Here is a 22,843-nt window from a genome sequence, read left to right on the forward strand (position 1 = left end):
GACAGCTCTGCCAAGTACAGCAAAGGTGTTGCATAGGACTCAGCAGATGGAAGAGGAGCCAGGGTCTTCATATTTCATGTGCTGGTCCTCAACTGAGAATAAAATCATTCCAGCAAGAAAGTGTAGTACCTCCAAGCCTCTTTAAAACAGGCATTTCAAACATTATCATTAGCAGAGGACTCTTCAGGGTGGGCTAACTTTTATCATGTTACCATCTATTTGATGGAAAATTTTCCTACTATGTGAAGTTTTTCACATCCATGAGTCTTAAGTGAGTCGTGTGATTTTTTTTTTTTTAGGGGAACAGATACAATACCCATTTGATTGAAAGAGTAAACTGAAGTTGAGGAACTTGAGTGGGTCATTCTGAGTCACAATTCTAATAAGTAGTGGAGCCAGGGCTCTACATTCCCTGGCTTTATCCATATTTCCAACATTCTGTCTTCTGTCACCATAAGTCACTAAGAATGTCCGTAATTTCCAATACATTTTCCTCCACACCACATCTTCCAAACTGGCACCCTCACTGAGAAGTGGCCCATATTCTTTCCCAAATCACCTGTTCTGATCTTTAGTTCAGAAAATATCATCACCAGAACTTTAGGTGGATTAGGTCAATGATTCATAACTTGCTTTAAAAGGCAAATGTTTCTTTTCAAAATCTGGGTCTGACCCAAGCCCTCATCTGATTGATATTTTGGTATGATGGATACTAATTCTAAAAAAAGAATTCAGAGATCTGTCTCATGGAAGCTCAGGTCTTGTCAGGGTAGAGTGCTTTACTGTTCAGAGATGGGCCAGATTTTGTTCATTGCTTCCCAGTTGCTTTGGTAGAGACTAAAGAAACAACATTTACTCAACAAATATGTTGAACTCCTTAGTGCTAGGAAATATGAATACCACACAACAGATATGGTCCCTGCTCTCAAGGTGCCTGCAGTCTACCAGAGAAGACACTAAAATAAATAATTCCAACAAAGTATGATGAGGGTTATGACAGGGAAGTCCAAAGGCCACCATTTAGAAAGTAGCCACCCCACCAACTTAGATTGTTGGAGCCTTGTAGATTGTGGAATTTAACATAGGGTATGAGAAATGCTCTGAAGGTTTTTAAAAGCAAGATGATAACTAGATCACATTTGTGATTTGGAAAATCAGTCTGGCCCTGTTGTGAAAGGAGAATTGAGAACAAGAAGACTGATTAGCAGACTGTTGCTGTCATCTAGATAAGAGATGATGATGGCTTTGTCTAGGGAAGTGAATATAGAGAGAAAAAAAGTACAAGAGGACTAATAAGAGAAACATAAAGAAGTGGGCCATTTGATATATTATAGGTGTATTGCATAGCATCCGTGCCACTTAAATGAAAAATACCTTCAAGGATTCTGAAAGTCTTCTAATCATACCTGGTGCTAGCTGCGAGGAGGGCTTCTTCATAGGCCTTAGCAGGAGATTGAAGATAAAGTGGCCCCTTGTCATTTAAAGGGCATTATTTCTTTTGAAAAGCTTTGTTATCCCTTCTCTAAACTTTAAAATTACATTATTTTGACTCTAGCAAATGCCTGGTGTGAGTCCTTCCAGAAGGGATTATTACTGTCAGATGGGCTCTCTGAATTATTGATAAGTTTTGGGGTTTGTGGAATTAATCAGCCTCAGCAGTGGGTAAGGATAGGCACATTACTTTAAGAAAGTCAACAAGTCATCCTTAAAGGAGGAGGCTTCCTCATGCTGGCTAATGGGGGTGTGATTATCCTGGAAGCAAATGGCTGGATGAAAGCAAACCTTGTTCCACCCACAAGTACTCAAAGTCCATCTGAAACTTATAGGATAATGCAGATCTTCGGGTATCACTTGGTTCATTTGGAGAAATTGACTGTGGATTTTCACATTTGTGATTCTCTGTGATTTCACATCTAGAGCTAACCCTCCCTGAAAACACCTGCTCCACATCTTCCAAACTGGCACCTCAATGATTCATTGACCTAATCCTGCTAAAGATCTGGTGATGATCTTTTCAGGCAGCCTCAGAGCAGGACGGATTATGTGCCCAAGATGCCATGTGCCCACAGGAGTTCACTAGAGCAGGGCTTCCCAGAGAGGGCTCCATGGAATGGAATATTACACAGGTTAGTAGTGGGGTGGGGGAAAAGAGTTCTGAGGTCAAACTGTAAAATGCTGTAGTAATCAAATAAGCAGCTTTCTTTATTCTAAGACTTCTTGGAGTCTTTAATATATTGATACTCAGTGTGACTATAAAAGTATAGGATGCAGTGTTTCCCAAACTTATTTGACTGCAGAAGCTTGTTGTTGAGGACCTCATAGAACTACTGTTTCACAAGGTTCACTTTGAGAAGTGTGGTTTGTGATTATAAGACCTATTTTCAACCCTTCCTAGAACAAAGTATGGTATAAATAAAAAGAATATACAATTTTTTAGGGCAGATGATATATCTTGTCTCTGTGCACCCCAAAACTAACATAGAGTCCAGCATCCACCAGGTACTGAATAAAGTTTGTTGAATTTAAGAACAGAATCAACTAACTTGAAGTTGTTTCGACCTACTCTATTGGGTTGGTTATGCCAGAAGGGCCTAACAGATCATCTCATCCAAATCCTTATTTTATAAATGGGGAAATTGAGGCCCAAAGAGAGAAAGTGACTTTCCCAACTCCCCTTATATCAGTCAGGACAGAACCCAGGTTTCTTGTCTCATTCGTTAATTCATTTTAGCAAATACATATTGAGTGTCTGCTACGTGCAGGCACTAGTACATTCTAATGGAAGAAGTAAGACAATGAAACTAATTGCAGAATTGATCATTTAAGTATCCTTAGGATAGCTGCTATTGAGAAAAGTACAGTATGCTAGGAAAGCATGAATGGTGGCCTGTATTGGGACTCACGGCCCTGAACCCATCATGCCACCTCCCACCACACTGCATGTTCATGGCACCATGAGACAAGCCCAGTGCTTGTCTTGGCTGTCTTTGGGAAGAAACTATTTGTGAGAACCATAGCTTTTGACTTAAATATTATATAAGTTGGACTGGCAAAGGGTTATTTTCTTGTTTATGAATTTATTAGTGAAATTATACAAACTTAAAACAAGTAAATCCAATAGTAATAACACCTCTCATTTATTGAATGCCTACTTATGTTACCCACTGTGATAAATAATTGGTATATCTTATCTCATTTAATATTCTCAAATACTCTGGATCAGGTATTATCTCCATTTTACAGATGAGAAAACTGAAGCTTAGAGTTAAATAATTTGCCAATTTTAACACAGATAGTAAGTAAAAATGATGCTGCTAGGATTTGAACTGAGGTTTGTCCAACTCCAACATCCTCACTCTATTATAACACATGGCTTTTATTAAAAATTTAGGATTAAATGGTGTGAAATTGGATCTGCTCTAGAAAATCTATATCTGAACATTTTTAACAAAAAGTTACTTATTTTAGAAATCTTTGTAAAATGCCTGGCACAATGGCCAGCCCTAGTAGACCCTTAGTATGTGGCAGCTTACTAAAAACCAGAGGTTGGCAAATTACACCCCAAAGACCAAATCGGGCCCATCACCTATTTTTGAAATCAGGTTAGTTGGAGCACAGCCATGCTTATTCATTTAAAATTATGTATGGCTGCTTTCAAGCTGTAATGGCAAAGTTGAGTAATTGCAAGAGACCATATGGCTCACAAGCCTAAACTATTTATTCTCTGGGTCTTTACAGAACAAGTTTGCTGACTCTGATCTAGATAACTGCCTCAGTTTCCTATTTTGCCTTTCTGTGAGCCCCACCTGAGGTTATGGGTACAGCATATGATATTATATGCCCTCTGCCCCAAATAGAGAGAAGGTAAAGGTGAGTAGAAGATTCAGATACTGTGTTTGAGCTGTATGCCAGGCTTTGTGCATCATGCATACCTTATCTTATTTAACCTTCCCAACAGCCCCATTTTATAAGTAAAGAGACTGAGGCTCAAAGAAATAACGTGCCTAAGTCATACAGCCACTGAGTGGTACAGCCAAACTTTGATATGCCTCTCAAGCTTGTGCTCTTACACAAGAGATACTCTTTGCATCTTATAAGAGGGTGTGTCTTACAGCAAAAGGAAGCAGTCAGCTATGATCCTTAAAGATCGGATCCTACTTCCTCCATGACTAATTCCAAATACAAACTTAATTGAAAACAAGTCCCAGCTGGACGGACAAAAGTTGACACGAGACAAATTGAAGAAAACAGAAAGCTGTGATTGCTTAGATCACTAGAGGTGGCTGATGTTGGCAACCAGGTCAGATTGCCTGGACAGCTACCTGTGTGTCACAGCTCTGCTCCTGAGGCTCACTTTTACAACTTCTTTCTCAGTCACTTTTTGGAGTGGCAGTCCTGGTAGCCTCCCATTTTTCCCAGCAGGCTCCTGCTGTACAGAAACCCATAGTCTACATATACTTCTAACTTTCAAGGAATCCCTCCGAGGCTGGAATATACAATTGATACATGTTTCTTCCCTTGAATGGAAAACACAGTGGCCAAATTGGTTGGTTGGTTTGTTGAACATCTCAAGTGGACATAAACGTGTTCTTTTCTTTTACTTTTGAATAACAGTCAGCTGTCAAAAGTCCGTGAAACACTCGGGTTTTAGATTCTGATTGATCAGCCATTTAGTGAGTGGCTTCTTGGGCCAGGTCTTGGACTGGACAGCCACTTTCACATTTGTTGGTCCATTTAAGAATAATGAGTCAATTTCCCATTACTTCATGGCAGAAAATTCAGTTTCTAGCCATATTTGGAGCACTTTACTGCTCATAATGATAAAACAAATTATGCTTTATAGCTGACACAGTGCTTTCACATCCATACCTCTCCCAAGGCTGAGCAGGAGCAGAGAGGAGATGGAAGGTATGCCAGTGACAGGTGGTTTTTGATAGCCCCTTGGAGAAGGGGGTTGGCAGGATTGTTAATGTAAGGACTTGAGTGAAAACCAAGTAGCTCAATAGAAGCTGAAGTGAACCCTGTAACTTAACATATTCTCAAACATAGATTTCTGAGCCACAAACTCAGGGAGGTTTAATGATGTGGCAATCAAAAAGCCTGCAAATCTACTTTAATAGCATTTTTTAAAAACTCTCCCACTTTATAATATGGTCCAAGGAAAACCACCACAAAATATTGCCTGACCCTTCTTGATCAAATCATCTACAGCCGTCTCAGATGGCCACACCTGTGTTAAGTTCCCACCATATTTTGTACATCTTCTTTAGGGCATTTAGCAGTGAATTTTTTTGCCTATATAAATTTGTCTCCTTTGATAGGCTTCATGCTCCTCATGAATAAGAATAGGTCTTACTCATTTCTGTACCTCCAGTGCTAGCCCAGAGAAGGTGCTTTATAAATGACAGACAGGCAGATAGGTGTGCATATGAGCGTAATGAGAGCAGAGCAGCCTGGCTGTACCTACGTTGCACTCACAGGCAGCCCTAGTTAGTCTTTCCCAATGGTGATCGCAGCTCCTCTGCCTGCAGAGCCCTTTTCTAAGTGTAGCTATAGACGAGATGGTAAGAAAAAGCCCCAAGCCCTCTTCCTCAAAGGAAAGACAGTTGTTTAGGAGAAAATAGGACAAAATAAATGAAAAGTCTAGGGTCCAATGAAATTGACCTACTATAAGAGTTGGAAAAAGTAACACCCTTTAGAATGATACCCAGAAGTGCTGAGGGAAGGGAGGAATAGACAGAAAGATGTTTCCTTTGTGCTGAACAGCCGCCAAAGATCAGAGGAACACACGAGAATGAACCAGAAGCAAGGATCAGGCAGAAAGCTTCATTGGTTAGATTCTGACAGGCCGACCTCTACTGACTCCAGCTCCAGAATCCATTTTGAAAGAGGGGCTTTTAGATGCAGAAGGTGTGGGTTTCAGACCTATCCCTGCCACTTCTGACTGTGCGACCTTGGCAAGTCCTTTCACCTCTCTGAGCCTCAGTTGCCTTCTCTGTCAAGTGGCAATTCCCAATGATACCTGCCTCCCTGGGCTGCTGTGGGCATTCGTGTGCTGATGGATATGAAGGCATTTTGCAAGTTGGCAGGTAGTGTGTGTGTGTGTGTGTGTGTGTGTGTGTGTGTGTGTGTGTGTGTGTTAGAGACAGCAGTTGGCTCTGGGTGATCAGACCTCGACTCTCTACTTTGTCTTACAGAGGGTTGCCCTGGGTTGTGCAATGGCAATGGCAGATGTACCTTAGACCTGAATGGTTGGCACTGCGTCTGCCAGCTGGGCTGGAGAGGAGCCGGCTGTGACACTTCCATGGAGACCGCCTGCGGTGACAGCAAAGACAACGATGGAGGTAGGGCTTCGGCACCCGTGGGCCCCAGGCAGCTCCAGAGGGCAGGAGGCCCAGAGTGGAGAATAGGTATTACTGAGCTAACAGGCCACCAACACACCAGTTGTCCAGTCAGGGGGACCTGCGACGCAGACAAAAAACTGCACATGTGGCTTAGGGATGAGTGTGTATCACAGGTGTTCCCTTTGAATCCATTAAAATTAATGTAAATGAAAGCAATTGTTATGCAGCAGTCAGTATAGAGAAGGCATACGGAAGGAAGAAAGAGGTTTCTAACAATTCAACAGTAGAATGAGATGTCTGGCAAAGTTGTGGGTCCCCCTCACTGGAGGTGGATAAACAGAGAACATCTAATTCTTTTATCACAGAAGATTCAGAGGGACGCTTCTCCAAGGGATTGAGGTTGAGTTACCTTTGGTCAAGGTCTCTTCTCCTCTAATTCGGGAGGGTACCCTCACTTACTCTAGCAGATACCTTTTGTAATAGAAGTGACTTTTGCTTTTGGTATTTAAAAAGTGCTAGACAGTCAAAGCCCAAGGGACGAGGTGCTCATCTTAAAGAACATTCATTAGCTAAGAGTAAAGACCTGAATTCCAGCTCTGGCTTTGACTCCCTATGCCACATGCTACTCGGTGGCTCTGGGCTTCACTCTCCCCATGTATAAAATGAGGCAGCTGGCTCATGAGTACCATTTCAGTCTTTATCTTAGTCATAGAATTAACCTTCATTTTTCTGCTGCATTAACTTGGATAAATAAAACCAAATGTGTTCTACTTTCCCACTTGGAAGATATATCAATCATTCCTGATTCTTCCACTCACAGGTGGTTAATTAGGAGAATAGAAAGATAAAGACATGAATAAAAAATCAAAACACTCAACCCTTTCTTCCTAATAATGGCCTACCAGTTGGCTTAGTCCATCCAGACAAGTCTGTATGGCTCCCTTATATTTATACCAAAGGACTTTCTAATACGTTGCACAGAGTAGAAAATCAATAGGTCAGAAACTCAGCATCCTAACCTTTGGGAATCTTCTACTTAGAGGAATTCTCAAACCCCAAAGCATCATAAGAATTAAAAGGCCAAGTGTGTGATACTGTGATTTCTGCAGTTTGTTTGCCTTGAGTGGGTTTCAGTGGCCTAGAAAGGGCTGTTTCAGAGCATTGGTCTTTGAGTCAGCCAGCTTTCAGCCCTTCTGCCTGCTGCCTAAATCCAGGAGGTAATTTGGCCTGATGCACCCAGGCCTGGGCCCAGTGGAGCCATTGTCAACAAGGAGCTTGTGGCGTTGGCCACAGTAGCTAGGCAGAAACAGAAGGTCTGTGTTCTCCTGTGATCTTGCCGGGTTGAAATATCCCTTAATCAATCTGAAATTTGTGGAGTTCATTAATTTTCGTGCTCCTTAAATATCCAGAGTTCTTATTTTAGAATTGGGCCCTATGCCAGGCATAGAGATAAGGAAGTCCCGTCCCTGTACACCAACAACTCAAATGAGGGAGAAAGACCCAAAGTTAAGTGCTAATAAACTGTGATAAGTGCTGTTGTAGAGTTATATATTGGTTGTTGTGGGAGTAGGAAAACATTCATCAAGAAGGTGATACTTGGATGGGTAGTGGTTCCCTGGAAAGGAAAGCGCTTTCTATTTAGAGATAGCATCATGGGCTAAGGCAGGACAAAGCAGGGAAGGGCACAAAGCACCCCTGTCTTCAGGCAAGGTAAAATGCATTTATAGTTGCTCTTCATAGGAAAGAGATGTCAGCCTACATTATCTGCATGATTTCCTCAGCATTCACCTTTACTTTGCCTGTGTAGGCACAGTTGCAATGACTAATAATAACATTCATGTAATAGAAGAAAAGGGGAGGAAAGGAGCCACCATTCCCTTCTCATGAGTCAAAAGTCTTGGCCAAAGCCTCCAAACAGCTGTTGAACATCTGGGCAGCAAAATAACTGCATGTCTTTAGGAAATATGCGGAAAGGGCACACCGTTCTCCCTCCCAGTATGCATACAAGTATAGATTATAGAACAAGGCTCATTGATTATCTCCCATGAAATACAATTCAAGTGTACCCTCTGTTTGCCATTCTTCAGAGCCAGCCCTCCTAGCACTGGAACTCACCAGTGTTAACATGGGGCATGGGCATACCATAGCTCAAATCCCACAGCTCTGGGGGAAGAGAGAAGTTCTTGTCATAGGAAATGGGGCTGATCCAGACCCCAGGGGAATAGAGCCTCCTCCAGCTGTTGTGAGAGATGAGCCAGCAGAAGTTGGAAAAGATCAATCAGAAAATTCCCAAATGTGGGAGAATATGCCACTAGCATTTTTGGAGCATGTTATGGGCTGAAGTGAGCTTGCACATACTTTATTCACTCACTCAGCAAACGTTAACCAAGTGCCTACACTGCATCAGGCACTGTCCTGGGTACTAGGGCATCAGAGATAAATAAGATGCAGTCCCTACCCTTGTGAAGATCATAACATAGAGGCAGAGAGAAACAGCAACTAATGGCAATGCAGTGGGATAATTGCCAGGATAAAGGAGCATCCACTTATTCAACTGATACCAGATGCCTGGGTGCCCTACTGGGAACTGTGATGTGGTTTCTGTCCCATGAAACTTTCAGTCCAGCCAGGAAGATATCCCATGGGTCATCATGGTTGGAAATAAAACCAGCTGGGAAGGCCAGATTGTTGAGGGTCCTTTACCTTGGGTTCTCAACTGTGAAATGAGGAAACGTCTTACCTCAGGGCCTTCTCAGTTCAGTGGGCTGTCCACCTATTGCGGCAGCCAAGGGGAAGATGTGTAGGACCTCTGCTTTGCAGGGTGGCATAGATAAAACAACCATAGAGGGTAGTATGTCCCCAAGTGGCCTCTTTATCGTTCTGTGCCTTGGCCAAATGGGGACAGTTTTAGTGGAGGGAGAGGAAGAAAGGACACATGAGTAAGCCATATTTGCAGTGGGCTGCTTTCAGTGCAGTCAAGCACACCTTTTTCAGGCGACTGCTATCTATAAGGCACCGTGCTCCTTTCCAAGGAGACATAAAGACCAAGGAACATAGCCGAATCTGTCTCCTGCAAGAAGCTCTCAGTCATTTATAAGAAACTGTCATCCAAATGACTCAATCTGATGGAAGCAGAATTAAATAAGTGCCTTTATTTCAGCCATGACAGGGTATATGCGTAATCCCAAATAAATCATTCAGGCCGGAGGGAAATCGTGTTACAGTCTCACTGAGTGGTTGTTCTTAGATGATGCGAGTCAAGGCTTGGGGAAGGCATTAACAGAGTTTAATGTTGAGTAATAGGACTGAAAGGGACATCAGAGAACATTGACTTTAACTCCTGTTCCTGCCTGTTTACAGACAGGACAACTGGAGCCCAGAGAGGAGAGGTGACATCACACATGTCATAGTCACAAAGAAAGTCACTACATGGCCTAGACTAGACTCTTCAGCCATGCCACATGGCCTTGTGAACCTAGAGCACTTCTACTCAACCACACTGTTAGGAATGTGGCATTATTATCCTCTTATGATTCCTTTATGACAAAAGGAAGCTTAGCGAGTATTTTGCAGAGGTCACACAGCTGGCTGGTGGCAGAAACTACCAGAGTATATGAGGTCTGGTGACATTAGAGCTCCTCACTGTGTCTGGATCTCAGACATATGGCCCATTGTAGACCCCTGTGGCCCTTCAAGTTATCTAAGAACTCCTGGTTACTCTTCGTTCACAATTTGCTTGGCTTAAAACAACACATTTTAAATGAAACATGAAATCAAGTTTCATTAAGAGTGCTACAGCAGTGTTTTTAAACTAAGACAAAAAGAAAAAAAGCTACACTTTGGGAGGCTGAGGCGGGTGGATTACTTGAGGCCAGGAGTTCGAGACCAGTCTGGCCAACATGGTGAAACCCCGTCTCTACTAAAAATGCAAAAAATTAGCTGGGTGTGGTGGTGTGCACCTGTAATCCCAGCTACTTAGGAGGCTGAGGCATGAGAATCACTTGAACCCAGGAGGCGAAGGTTGCATTGAGCTGAGATTGTGCTTGTGCACTCTAGCCAGGGCAACAGAGGAGGACTCTGTCTCAAAAAAACAAACAAAAAAATAGCTAAACAATATGACTGAGCCAGGAGTAGCTTTATTGGTTTGTTTTTGTTTTCATTTATGGCTGATGGCTAGATTTAAAAATGGAAAACAGATCCTTCATGTGACTTGTTGACTGCCAGTCTCCTAATGCTCTTACCTTGGGCACTGTCTCCTGAGAGGGACCAGCAGGCAGGCAAGCAGAGGGGCCCTAACTCACCCACTCAAAGTGAAGCCTCTGTGTGTCCCACTTGACAAAAAAGGTGTGCCCCATTTGTACTGTGTGCTTTGTGAAGCCTCTTATGAAGCACAGACACATGCATCTTCTCATTTTATCCTCTCATGGGGATGTTTATTCATGCCCATTTCAAAGATGGTGACACCATGTCCCAAAGATGCTAAGTCACTGTAAAATGAGGATAATAATGCCCACCTAGCAGGGTTGCTTTGAGGATCACAGGTTATATATTGAAAGTACCCGAGAGGCAACATAGCACAGTGATTCAAAGTACAGGATCTGTACCCAGATTGCCTCAGCTCCTGGCTCCCTGATTTGCTGACTGCGTGATCTTGAGTGAGTTACTCAACTTCTGTAAGACTTAGTTTATCAACTACAGATATCAGTTGTGTTTCTCCTGCTCCTTTCCACCTGCAATCACAGAAGCACGATATTTATTATAAAATATATATTTATAAATAAATATTTTTAGAAATTGGAATTACATCCTCTATGACATTTTACATTCTGTTTTTTTCACTTAAGATTATGGTATATTTCTCTATATAATATGTTTTGATCTTTTTTATTTTTTATTTTTTGTTAAAGTCTGTATTCCAAACTGTTACACACTCACTGCTAGGAAAGAATCCAAATGTACATAAAGGAAAACAATAGCCATCATTGAGCACATTCCTGAGTGCCAGGCACTGCATTAGGCACTGTGCGTACATGATCTCCAGTCTTTACAAGAAACTTGAAAAGCAGACATTTACATGCAGGGAAACTAAGGCTCAAGAACTGAAATGATTTGCCCAAAGCCACACAGTGGCTCAGCAGGAGTGCTAGGATTAGATTGGAACTTAGGTTTTTTAAAAAGCCTCCAGGATAAAAGCTCCATTAGAATTTAAGCAACTACACCTCTTCTGATAAAGGATCTTTAAGCAGCTTCAGGGTCTGATAATTTCTTTTGGTACTCTTGGCCCCATGAAAAAACAATCATGGGTTGCAATAGATAATTGAGAGATGCCACCTAGAAAGAAAAATTTCAGGAAAACTGAGAACAAAGTTCTCTGTCTGTCTTCCCTTTTCCTCCTCATCTCCGATTGCTGGAAGGGAGAGTTCACATAAGGCCGTAGAATTTGGGCACCCTTCAGACTATCTCTAAACCACATTTCTCACGATAAGAGACAAGAGAGAAATTGACCTTTAAAAATCTTGTGTTCCAAGGGGAAGATAAAGACTTTGCAAGCCTTTTGAAAGAAGGCGCAGAATTTGTTATAGCAAATGACAAAATCTTTTCCCCAGTGTGTATAGAAAGGGAGACACATTCTGCCTTCCGCCCCCAGGGCCTCCTCAGATGCTATTATAAAACAGTTCTGTGGCCAGACTGCAGACAAGAGTGAGATAAGGTTGGCTAATGGGCCGTCAAGCCAAGAAAAAGTTAAGCCTACAGAAAGACTGATGGGCTTACTATACACTGTCCATGGGGCTATGAGGTTAAGGAACCATGCAAACAACTACTCAAAATAGTTGTTTACAAAAAAATAGTTTACTACTTCACCAATTGCCCCACCTTGCCCTATCCCACACCCTTATTCCCCTTTTTATCCTTCCCCATTCTTCTACTCTCAGTTTAAGCATTCTCTTTTCCAGGAAATAACCCAGCCCCCAGCCTGAGTTGGGGTCCCGTCTTTGGGCTTCCACAGCCCCTTCTGCTTCCTTCTTCTCTAGCACTCAGTTGTCTCTGTCTGCCCCACTACACCAATCCTTTAGAGGCGTGACTCTGATTTATTCCTGAACATCCAGTGCCTAACACAGGCTCTGCCAGCCATATAACGGGTACTAAGTGAACATTAACAGGTGTGTTCCTTGTGTCTCTTTTCCAAGGAGAGGAATGAGTTCTTCCTTTAGGGAATGGCTTCTATCACACCCCATGGCCGTTGATTGGCCCTGTCAAGCTGATGGAGCTGTCTAATTTGGGATTCTCACATAAAAAATGCATGCATGCATGCTTGCATGCATTCAACCAATGTGATGCTTACTGTGTGCAAGGCACTGTGCTATGCATTTGAGATACAGAAATAAACAAGTCAATTTCTGCCCCCTGTGGAGAGGAGCCAGAAAATCTGGAGCATTGCTATAAAGAGTTGTCCACTGTGGAACTGTGCCTAACAGCTGGATGTGGAGAAAGATAACGGACCAAATTCCCAGCTCTGCTCTTTTACTGGCAGTTCAATGTCAGGGAAATCACATAACCTGAGCCCCAGTGTCCTTATCTGTAAAGGTGAGAAGGTTGTCTTTGCCCCCATCTTTAATAGCACGCTCCTGCATACCTTTTACTTTCTGTGAAAGTCCCAGCAGGCCGGCCACCAGGGGAGATGGGTCTCTGGTGTGTAAAGGCCAGGAGGTGGCCATCAGCCAGGCCCATAGCCTTGAGACTGCCCCATGTACCCTTGGCCTCCCCAGTGTGGATGCAGACACGAGAAAGGGAAATGAGGGGCCCAAAGGCCCACCACTCACTGGCCACCATTAAGGTCACACAACAAATAGGAAGCTGCTTCTAGTCAGGACTGTGGTGGTTCACTCAAAGAAGGGCAACATGGCCAGCAGAGGACTTGGCCCAAATCTGTGCCCAGCCCCTGTCCCCAGAAGTGGCTCCAGAGAACAGCCACCAGCATGGGAAAGACATTCAAATTTATTTTGTTGACTTACTCCTTCACTCTTTTAAACCCTGGAGCACTTCAGAAGTCCTGAGAGGTTGGCAGAGCCGAGTATCCTGGTTTCACAGGAGTAAATTGCATCTTGAGCACAGGAAGGATGTGCCCAAGGTCTCATGGCTGGAGAGAGGCAGATACTGGGGAAAGGATGGGTCTTCAGGCGTCTAGAGTGGATTTCTTTCTCCCATGCACCAGTTTCCATAGTTCTCCAGGTCAGTTGATACCCATCTGCAAGGTAGGCATCAAAAAGGGATCTCAATGAGAGGATGGCAGAGCCTCCAGCCAGAGCCCATAGATGAAAATGTCAGCAGAAGCCAGCCCTCCATGCACCGGCAGCGTGCGAGCACCACGGAGCTTCAAGTTCAAGGGTCAGGAGTATGTGAACCACTTTGGAGTGTTTCATTTAGTGCCCCCAGAGCCTGGGCCCCTTTTCTTTTTCCCCCTTTTCTTTGTCCTCTACTCCCCATTAGGGGCCACTCTTGAGTACAGCATTGCTGTACCCCTAGCCTCCAGGGCCTGCCTGGTTTTTGACATTTTCTTCTGCCCCTTTTCACTGTCACTGTGTAAAAGGGAGCATGTATTTAGAACTTTGAGGAAAATGGCAATTTCTAGGGGAAAAAAATGTTCTTTCCCAGAAGTGTGGGTTTAGGAGGGTTTTACTGAAAATTTGAAGGAAATAGAAGCAAATCCTCTGCTTTCCTGATTTTTTTTTTCTTCTGTGATAATGAGGGACTCTGAATGGGAATAGCAAATATACAAAACACAGACAATTTACAAGTTAACCAACTTATGTATAATATATAATTAAGTGAGATATGAAGTATTTGGAAACTATAAACGTTTCCAAGCCACCCAAAAACCAGAGAATTCCCAAAACTATATATTGATATGTTTCTAGTCTATCCCCAAATTTATATTTCTGTCCCCACAGCATGCTTTTTTTTTTTTCCTTTTAATGTGAATCTTCTAAAATTTGTCATCTATGCCTGAGAAAATTAAATTGTGAACCTTTCTCCCTCACTGTAGAAGAGCCATATGCACTGTTTCAGGCCGCCATATGCTACATTCAAAAATGTAAAGAGGGTTTTACTCAGAAGCTGGTCTGGTAAACTGCAGCCTTTGAAAAGAATGCTGTGAGCCCTACTCATTTGTGTATCTCATTTATATAGGATTGCTTCTGTTGGTGGAAGTTTGGTCCACATTTACTACTCAGCAAATATTTGTTAAATAAGTGATTAGGAAGCATCAGCACAGGAAGGTATGGGCATTAATCACTCTAACCTGTGAAGCATGGAGTAAGAAATTCGACAATGCCGGAGCCTCTCATAAGAGCATGGTTTATGTGATATTTCCATTGCAGAGCACCCCAATCTGCAAATCCCCAGATGCCTCGCCTACCCTAATTTACAGTGCATTGCTATGGCCATGTCTATCCACTTCAGTTCTCTGAGGCTCAGCTGCATCATCCAGCAAGGGCTGACCTGTAATGTGTGTGTAGGGAGGGGCCAGGGTAGGACCAAAGAACAGGCCTAAGACTGTTACCAGGATATGGTTCAAGGGAGGCGCCTGGACAGAAGCTAATAGTGACTGTCATTTACCAAGTACTTGCTTATTTGCTAGCTTTGTTGCTAAGTGCCTCACATCCATGATCTTGCCTTATCCTCACAACATCTCTGTGAAGTAAGTTTCATGACTCATTTTACAGAAGGGAGAATTGAGACTTAGAACTCTTGCTGGAACTCTTATTTTCAGCAAAATGGCCAGCTAGGTCATACAGAGACCCTCTGATGACAAGGAACAACTGTTTGTATATAAAATTGAAAAAATAAGAAAAGGGAGACAAGGGAGCCCTGAATTCCAGAAACAAGATGAAGCTAAGGGCCAGAGCAGTGGACACAGGACCCAAATCTACGGCAGGCCTGGGAGACGTACAGGAGCATCAGCACCAGGGAGACTCAGAACAGAATACTTTCAGAGTCAGCAGACAGGGCACATCCACAGTGGGAGATTGGAACTGAGGCCCCGCATAATGCTGGGATCCTCAAAGGCTGCAAGTCACTGAGAAAAGGACTAAAAAGATGGTGCCTACTAGACAAGAAGGGGGACTTGGAGGCATTTCTCTGCCATGGCTTGTGGGGGTTAGGAGATGTGCTAAGAGACCAAGCCTATACCTCAAAAGATCTTGAAATCTAAACCACATACTAGAGTAGTCCTAGAACGCCAGCCTAAGAAATCAACCTGAAAAGCAGTCCCAGATGAGTGATTCCACTGGGGAGACCAGCAAATGTAATCAGAAAACCACCCTTGAGGGTTAGTTCAACCACACAAGATTCCCATAGGAAAGGCAAGCCTTCCGAGAATTAACAGAATCATAGAACACACATGAAATGACTGACCATGAGCTGGAGTCATTACAACATGCAGAAGGGTTATCACTCCCAAGAACTTAACAGTCTGAAAAAGACTATAAAATGAATACACTTTTAAATGACCAAAGAGAGAAAATGACGTATAAAAACAACAGAACAAGGCAATACCAAGAAAGAAACAGGTGGACTTTGAGAAGTTCCAAATAGCCTATCCAGAAATTTTTAAGTATGATAATTTAAATTAATGACCCAAAGAACAAATTAAACAGCAGATCAGACCCAAATGATGGGAAAATAAGTGAAGTAGAATAGATATTTAAAGAAATAAATCAGGATAGTACACAGATAGAAAGATGGAAATTAAGAAGGAGGTTGAGAGACATGAAAGCTAGGAGAAAATCCTTTAAGCATTTAGTAGCTAATTCCTGAAGACTAGAGAGAAAAGGAGAGGGAAATAGTCAAAGGGCTCATAGCCAAACTTTGCAGAACTAATGAGAGACACGAATGCTGATTGAGCGGCCCGTGGTGTGGCCTATCAGTTCCTGTGTGGAGCAGGCATGCATGCTAGGCTCCATGCTTACAGACAGTCTCAGCCTAAAAGTTCCTCTCTAGAAAATTTGTGTCTCATTGTCACAAAACACCCAAGGGAAGTTTTGTGCTTCACCCTTGGCTGCAGAGACAGACTGGTGAGTCTAAGGAATTAACCCTCCTTCTTTTCTTCCCCTGTTGTGCATGTGAAGACACTGAAGTTTAGAGACATTAAGCAATTTGGACCAAGTCACACAGTTTGCATGGGAATTGGGAAGTGGGGTCCAAATCCAGGCAGTTTGCCTGGAGAGAAGGCTCTCTTAAGCACTTTGCGTTTGGCCACCGATCACTAGAATAAAAGGCTCCGTCAAGCTCTAGTGTCCCCGTGATGTGGATCCTGTGTTAATGGGACAGGCCTGACCTTGGTTAGTCATTTATTCATTCCTCAGACCTCTGTGGAGTACAGTCATTGCTCCTGTCCAGGTCTGGGCCCAGGGATACTGAAATGAATCAGACAACCCCTGATCTCTAGGAACTCATCGTTTAGGTTGCACTGTTTGGGGGTCAGGGGACAGAGAGAAAATCAAAATTACAATACTGGAAAGAGAAGTACTGTGATGGAGTTTGCCCGAGAGGGTGGAGGAGCACAGAAGAGTAATGTTTCACTAAGATTCATAAATTCATGTTCTCTGCTTAAGAAATGGTTTCTAAAAGTCTCTCCAGAGCTTAAAGAATATTGTATGCCTCAGAAAGAACTGAGTTCAGATTCCTTGTCAGCTTCCTCACTGACTATGTGACCTTCACCAGGTTACTTTACCAGTTCAAGCTTCTGGTTCCTTTTCTCTAAAATGAAAGTGACAACAGTGGCTACTTCATAGAAGAGTCAATGACGTACTCCTTGTAATGTATTTAGCACAATGCCTGGCACTCAATAAATGTGGCAATTCATCGTCATCATCATCACCATCAGTTTAATATAGATACTAATAATAACAGCTATCATTCCTGGCTAACCTTCCCCCAGGACTAGAGAGCAGACATCCCTTTTCACAGGAAGCAGTTCTTTCCAGGTGCCACAGAACTGAGTGTTTATAAAAGGGTAAAACACAGGCTTCCAGGGACTGCTTTGGTGGTAAACAAGACCAGGCAAGAGCTAATAAAATTTCAAATTAGCCATGACTTTTCACAGCCCTTCAATTGTGCTAGCTGATTTAATGGTCAACGTCCCTGCTCGCTGGGATTGAATAATGGAGCATTTCTGCAGAGTTATAGATGCGACAGTTGAATCTGTCATGCTAACATCAATAGCAGAATGCAAATAACCCTCAGCTTGGGCTGTAATTATGTGTTTAAGCAATGTCTGACAGGGGCAGCATGAGAATGTGTGGTGGAGCCTGCTGACTGCCAGAGAAGACAGGTGCTTTACTAGGCGGTCGTATCTGGGAGCTGGGACAGGAGCCAAAAGTTAGGACCCAGATCAATGCTGGGATGAGGGGAGGCATTCCTTCCATATCTCAAAGTGAATCTAGCAGGTGAGCAGACAAAGGATGAATGGCTCTTTATGTTGGTGAGCCATGTTCTAGGTTCAGGATCAGGAGCGGAAACTAACCCAGAATTAAGCACTATGTGCCAGATATCATGTGTCAGATACCGTGCTAGATTTGGGAACATAATGCTATACTTCTTGCGTGTATAACCAATACTTGTATGACGCTTGCTCTTATGATCTCCCCTTTAAGAGATGTGGGAAACTGAGGCCAGAGAGTTTAAGTAACTTGCCCACAGTCACACACTAGTGAGTTTCAGTGCCAGGATTTGACCCCAGGCATTCTGTCTCTGGAATCAATACTCTTTATCACTATCTGCCTTCAAGGAGACTACAAGCTTTTGGGTACCATGCAGAAATGAGAGAGAAACAGAAAGCTTTTTTTGTTACTAATTTATTAAGGAAAAAACTAGGTTTTAGGGCAGTCAAGTAGCTTACCTGAGGCCACACCCCTAGCAAGGAGGATCAGGGACGGAGTCTAGCCAATGCACTTGCAATACTTCGGTGGGCAGCTTCTGTATTGCAAATTCCATGGAGAAAACTAGAGAGGTATGTATATTAGTGTTACTCCCATGGTATTGATGAGATGGGGGATCAGAGAGACTAAGTACAGGAACTTGTCCAGGATCACCCTTAGGGGCAGTACTGGGTCTTGAACTTTAGTCTCTGAACCTCATGGTCCTCCTACCACAGCACACTGCTTACCTGAATGGAATGAAGATACAGTTTTCTGGCTTTTATGGGCTGGCATTCGGTCTCAACCCCTGCTTTCTTGGTTAATTCATTCAATTCTCATTCATTTATTTGTATAACAGTTATGTTTTAAGCACCTCCACTAAGTGCTGGAACACAGAACAGATCTGTGTGCTCCCACGGTGGTGGGGAAGTTTGCCAAAGTCACACAGTTGAGACACAGCAGAGCCAGAATGTGAACCCAGGCAGGAATACATGTCATTACACTGTTGTCTGCTGACAAAACACACAGACTGTACCCCTGGGCTATTCCTGTCCCCCACTTGGGGCACTATCTGCTGATCTCTTTGTTATCATTTTAAGCTATTCTATTAATATTAGGTGCCTGTAAAAGTATTTTGATATAATGAGACCAAAAATCTGTGATCTGGTGGGCTTTCTTTGTACTTCGGGAAGGTAGTAGTGCTGTACTACATACAAGTTCCAGTCCTGAAGAAGTCCATCCGTGTGATAATTCCCTGCTAATGGCAACTCTGACAGGAATCTGAAACCATCCGGCAAACTCAAAAAGCACAAATATCCCTGCAGCCTCCTCTCACAGAAAGCAGAGCAGGCCTCCAGGGGGCTGAGGACTGTGCCGCAGGCCACACGCTTTCACTGTGGCTGGGAGAGATGCTGGGAATTGCTGTACCTTCACTCCCAAAGTCAGACAGTCATCTGGGCTTACAGTTTTACTTCCTAAATGTCTCTCAATACCATCTACTCTTCTTAATTGCCACTATTAATACTGTAGTCTAAGCAAACTTTATTTTTCACCTATGCAACCTCAGCAACACCTCCTCCCCTGTCTGGCCCCCAGTTTCCACTGAGGCCCCCTTCGGTTTCAGCAGTGCACACCAGATGAAGTCACCTCTTGCTTAGAAGCCTTCAGTGGTTCCCATTGTCCTGAGGGTGAAATTCAAACTCCCTAACCTTGCCTGCAAGGCCCAGCCTGGTGTGCCCCTGTCGAGCTTAGCAGCCTCATCTGGTGCTCTTCCACTCACCTTCTGGACATCGGCATTTGAATATAGCAGCACAGATGTTCATGTGTTATCTCACTTCTGGGTCTTCATACATACAATTCCTTTTATCTCAATGGAAGGAAAAAATATAGTACAGACACTGTATACTTACTGTCTGTCTCTCCTTCTAGACTAATGGGCTAGGACCACATGTGAATCACTTGGATCTCTTTGATTCCCACCAAAGGCCTTGGCTAATATCAGCATTTAATCACGTTTTTGAATGAGTAAAATGTAGAGAAGAAATGAATTAAGGCATTCTGGATAACCATGGCTGATTGAACATAGCAATATAAACCACATGCTCTGTCACCCCTGCAGATGGCCTGGTGGACTGCATGGACCCTGACTGCTGCCTCCAGCCCCTGTGTCATGTCAACCCACTGTGCCTGGGCTCCCCTGATCCTCTGGACATCATCCAGGAGACACAGGTCCCTGTGTCACAGCAGAACCTACACTCCTTCTATGACCGCATCAAGTTCCTGGTGGGCAGAGACAGCACTCACATAATCCCCGGGGAGAACCCCTTTGACGGAGGGTGAGTCTGAGGGCCCCAGCTCCAGCTTTTGGATGCATAGGGGTGGGAGGAAGCCAGGAGGGCGAGCCTCCATGGTTCCTGATGTGATGTCAGGGGAGGCAGAGAAGCAGCCTCAGGTACCTGCATTTATAAAACTACTATCCAAGGAGTTTGGAATTTTTATGAGCAAAGTTTTGTTGCTCCCACTGGGTGACAGATGAAGAGAGTGAGAAACCAAAGGTCCTAAGGGAATCTTGGATCAATATCCACTTTACAGTCAGCTCTTACTGATCCTGTGGTCTCCAGATGAGCTGAAAGGCACTGATGCTGCTCACCCTCAAAGTAGACATCCAGAAGACTTTGCTAGGCAGGAGGTGGGTACATCTGCTGGCATTCCATGCCACATGCCCTTACAATCTTCATGTTTGCAGTTGTGTCATCTGTTGTACATTTCTTAACTGAGGTCTGTGTCAGGTCCTGTACTAGGATTGCAGAGGTGAGTAGAACACAGTTTCCGCTTATCGGTCACTCCCTGTTCATTAGAAGGACAAAAAAGGGACAGTTACAGTGTGATAGGCCAGAACTTTGTCCCCAGGGTACTCTGGAGCACAGAGGATGTACTCCTAGGTAGGAAGGAGGCCAGGGCTTTAGAACCAAAGAAGAGAAATGGTTAACTAGGCAAGGAAGGGAGAGAGTGTGCCAGGGAGAAGGAAGAACTCATGCAAAAAACTAGAGACACAAAATAGCTCTCTAATCTCTGCACCTCACATCAAGGCAGTGAACCAGTACAATGTATCCAAGAGGTGGGATTTATAATCATTTCTTTTGAATGTCTTCCAATGTAGTGATGCCTCATATGTGCAGAACTTTCTCTAAAAATCAGTATGGTTAATTCAGCAGCCCCTGTGCACCTTGTATGTTCATACTTCTCTGCTAGAGGGCCCCTGTCCTGAGGGAACAATGGGGTAGTGATGAGGGTGGGAATGGTAAGGGACATTTTCAAGCTCTATTTAAAGGGGAAATCAGCAGGAGTTTGTAACTGATTGTGTCTGAGGGATGCAGCAGAGAGGAATCTCCTGCTTGAATGCGTGGGTGGATAGAGATACTTCCATGAGGCTGAGGAGCAGAGAGCAGGAGCAGGGTTGGGAGCAGGGTGGTAAAGGGACACACCTCAGTAGGCCACACAAGAGTAAACGTCTATATGCAGTAAGTAAGTAAATCTGGAGCTCATGCAGAGGCTAGGGCCTAGAGTTTTTGAATTGGGAGCCATCTACCAACAAGCAGTTGAAACCATGAGCACATAAAAGGTTGCTCAAGGAGGCTGGGTGGGGTGGCTCACGCCTATAATCCCAGCGCTTTGGGAGGCTCAGGTGGGCAGATCGCTTGAGTCCAGGAGTTCGAGACCAGCGTAGACAACATGGCAAAACCCCATCTCTACAAAATAAACAAAAAAAAAATAAGCTGGGTGTGGTGGCATGTATCTATTCTCCCAGCTACTCGGGAGGCTGAGGTTGGAGAATCACTTGAGCCCAAAAGGTTGAGACTGCTGTGAACCAAGACCATGCCACTGTACCCCAATCTGGGTGACAGAGCAAGAGGCTGTCTCAGAGAGAAAAAAAAAAAGCTTGCTCAAGGGGAATGTGCAATGTGGAAAGAGCAGGGACTGATGAAGAAGCCATGGGAGCCTCTCTGTGAGGTGGCTGCTGTCATCCCCAGAGTGTTACAAGGGAAGCCAAAGAGAAGGCCTCACTGCTAGGACACGATGGAGTGGGTTGCAGGCATGCAGATCTGTCAGATGCATGAAAGAGCCCCTGTACTCTCCACTACCCCAGCCCATCCTTGCAAGGAGCCGTGACAGATGAGAAAAGTGAAGTGGAGGAAGCCCAGCAAGGACAGCCTAACATAGTGTGTGGCAGCATTCAAACCTCCACCTGTCTAGAGATGAAGCTACTTAATGGTCTGAACCCTCCAACTTACCCCCAGAATACTGAGAAGCTGAGAGGTCAAGTAACTTACCCAAATTCGCAAGGCTACTCAAGTGGCAGAACCAGAGTGAGGAGAAAACCTATACATTTATCTTGGCCAGAAATGCTGCTTCTGTAGGAAGCTTCCTGCTATTTTATTCAGTTGTGTGATTCTGTATGTATGCTTGCAGGCCTTCCCACAGCGTGAGTTTTTTTAATCGACTAGAGATATAAATAATATTCCTACCAAGGAAAATGTTACTTGCTCAGGCATTCTTTATGGGGCACATTATGGGATCCAATTAGGGCCATAGCTTGTTGGCTGCCTATGGCCCTAACTGGATTCTGCTTACTGGATGCCTTTGCCATTCCAACCTGATCAATGCCAGCAGGGACACATCTCCTGTATGTCCTCCTGTTCACTTCCTGAGCCTACTGCTTAAGTGCCGTGAGTCACTGTGGAACCTGCACACAGGTCTCAGAATTGTTGCTCCAGCAGGTCTGAGTAGCCCCAAGGAGCCAGCCAAGTATGGAGTTTGAGAAGCCTGTGGTAGGGGAAATGGACCCCTCAGCAATAGGAAAGATAGAGGCCTCAGAGAGGCCAACTTGGGCTTCAGATCCTGCCTCTGCCACTAGATACATAGCTCTGGACAAGTAGCTTAATAGAGTGCATCATGTCTGTCAACACCTCTAAACTGAGTCCTCCAGGGAAACACTGCATCTTACACATTTTAGCACTTAGTACTTGCTCAAAACATATATATACAAATTGCCTTGAAGAATAAAGAAATGGAAAGACTGAG

The 22,843-nt window shown here is 43.8% G+C and overlaps 1 protein-coding gene across 12 annotated transcripts in view; it reads left to right on the forward strand.

Moving 5' to 3' along the window:
- Positions 1-22,843, forward strand: part of TENM4 (teneurin transmembrane protein 4) — a 3,057,282-nt gene that overhangs the window by 2,941,217 nt on the left and 93,222 nt on the right. For all 12 annotated transcript variants that reach the window (XM_032296006.1, XM_032296008.1, XM_032296015.1 and 9 more), the window contains 2 exons: positions 6,198-6,344; positions 19,881-20,097. In XM_032296006.1, the coding sequence (XP_032151897.1) occupies positions 6,198-6,344; positions 19,881-20,097 (364 nt within the window). The remainder of the gene's footprint in view (positions 1-6,197; positions 6,345-19,880; positions 20,098-22,843) is intronic.

This window comes from Sapajus apella, unplaced genomic scaffold, assembly GCF_009761245.1.
Source record: "Sapajus apella isolate SASKATOON/1434 unplaced genomic scaffold, GSC_monkey_1.0 scaffold34, whole genome shotgun sequence".
NCBI lineage: Eukaryota > Metazoa > Chordata > Mammalia > Primates > Cebidae > Sapajus > Sapajus apella.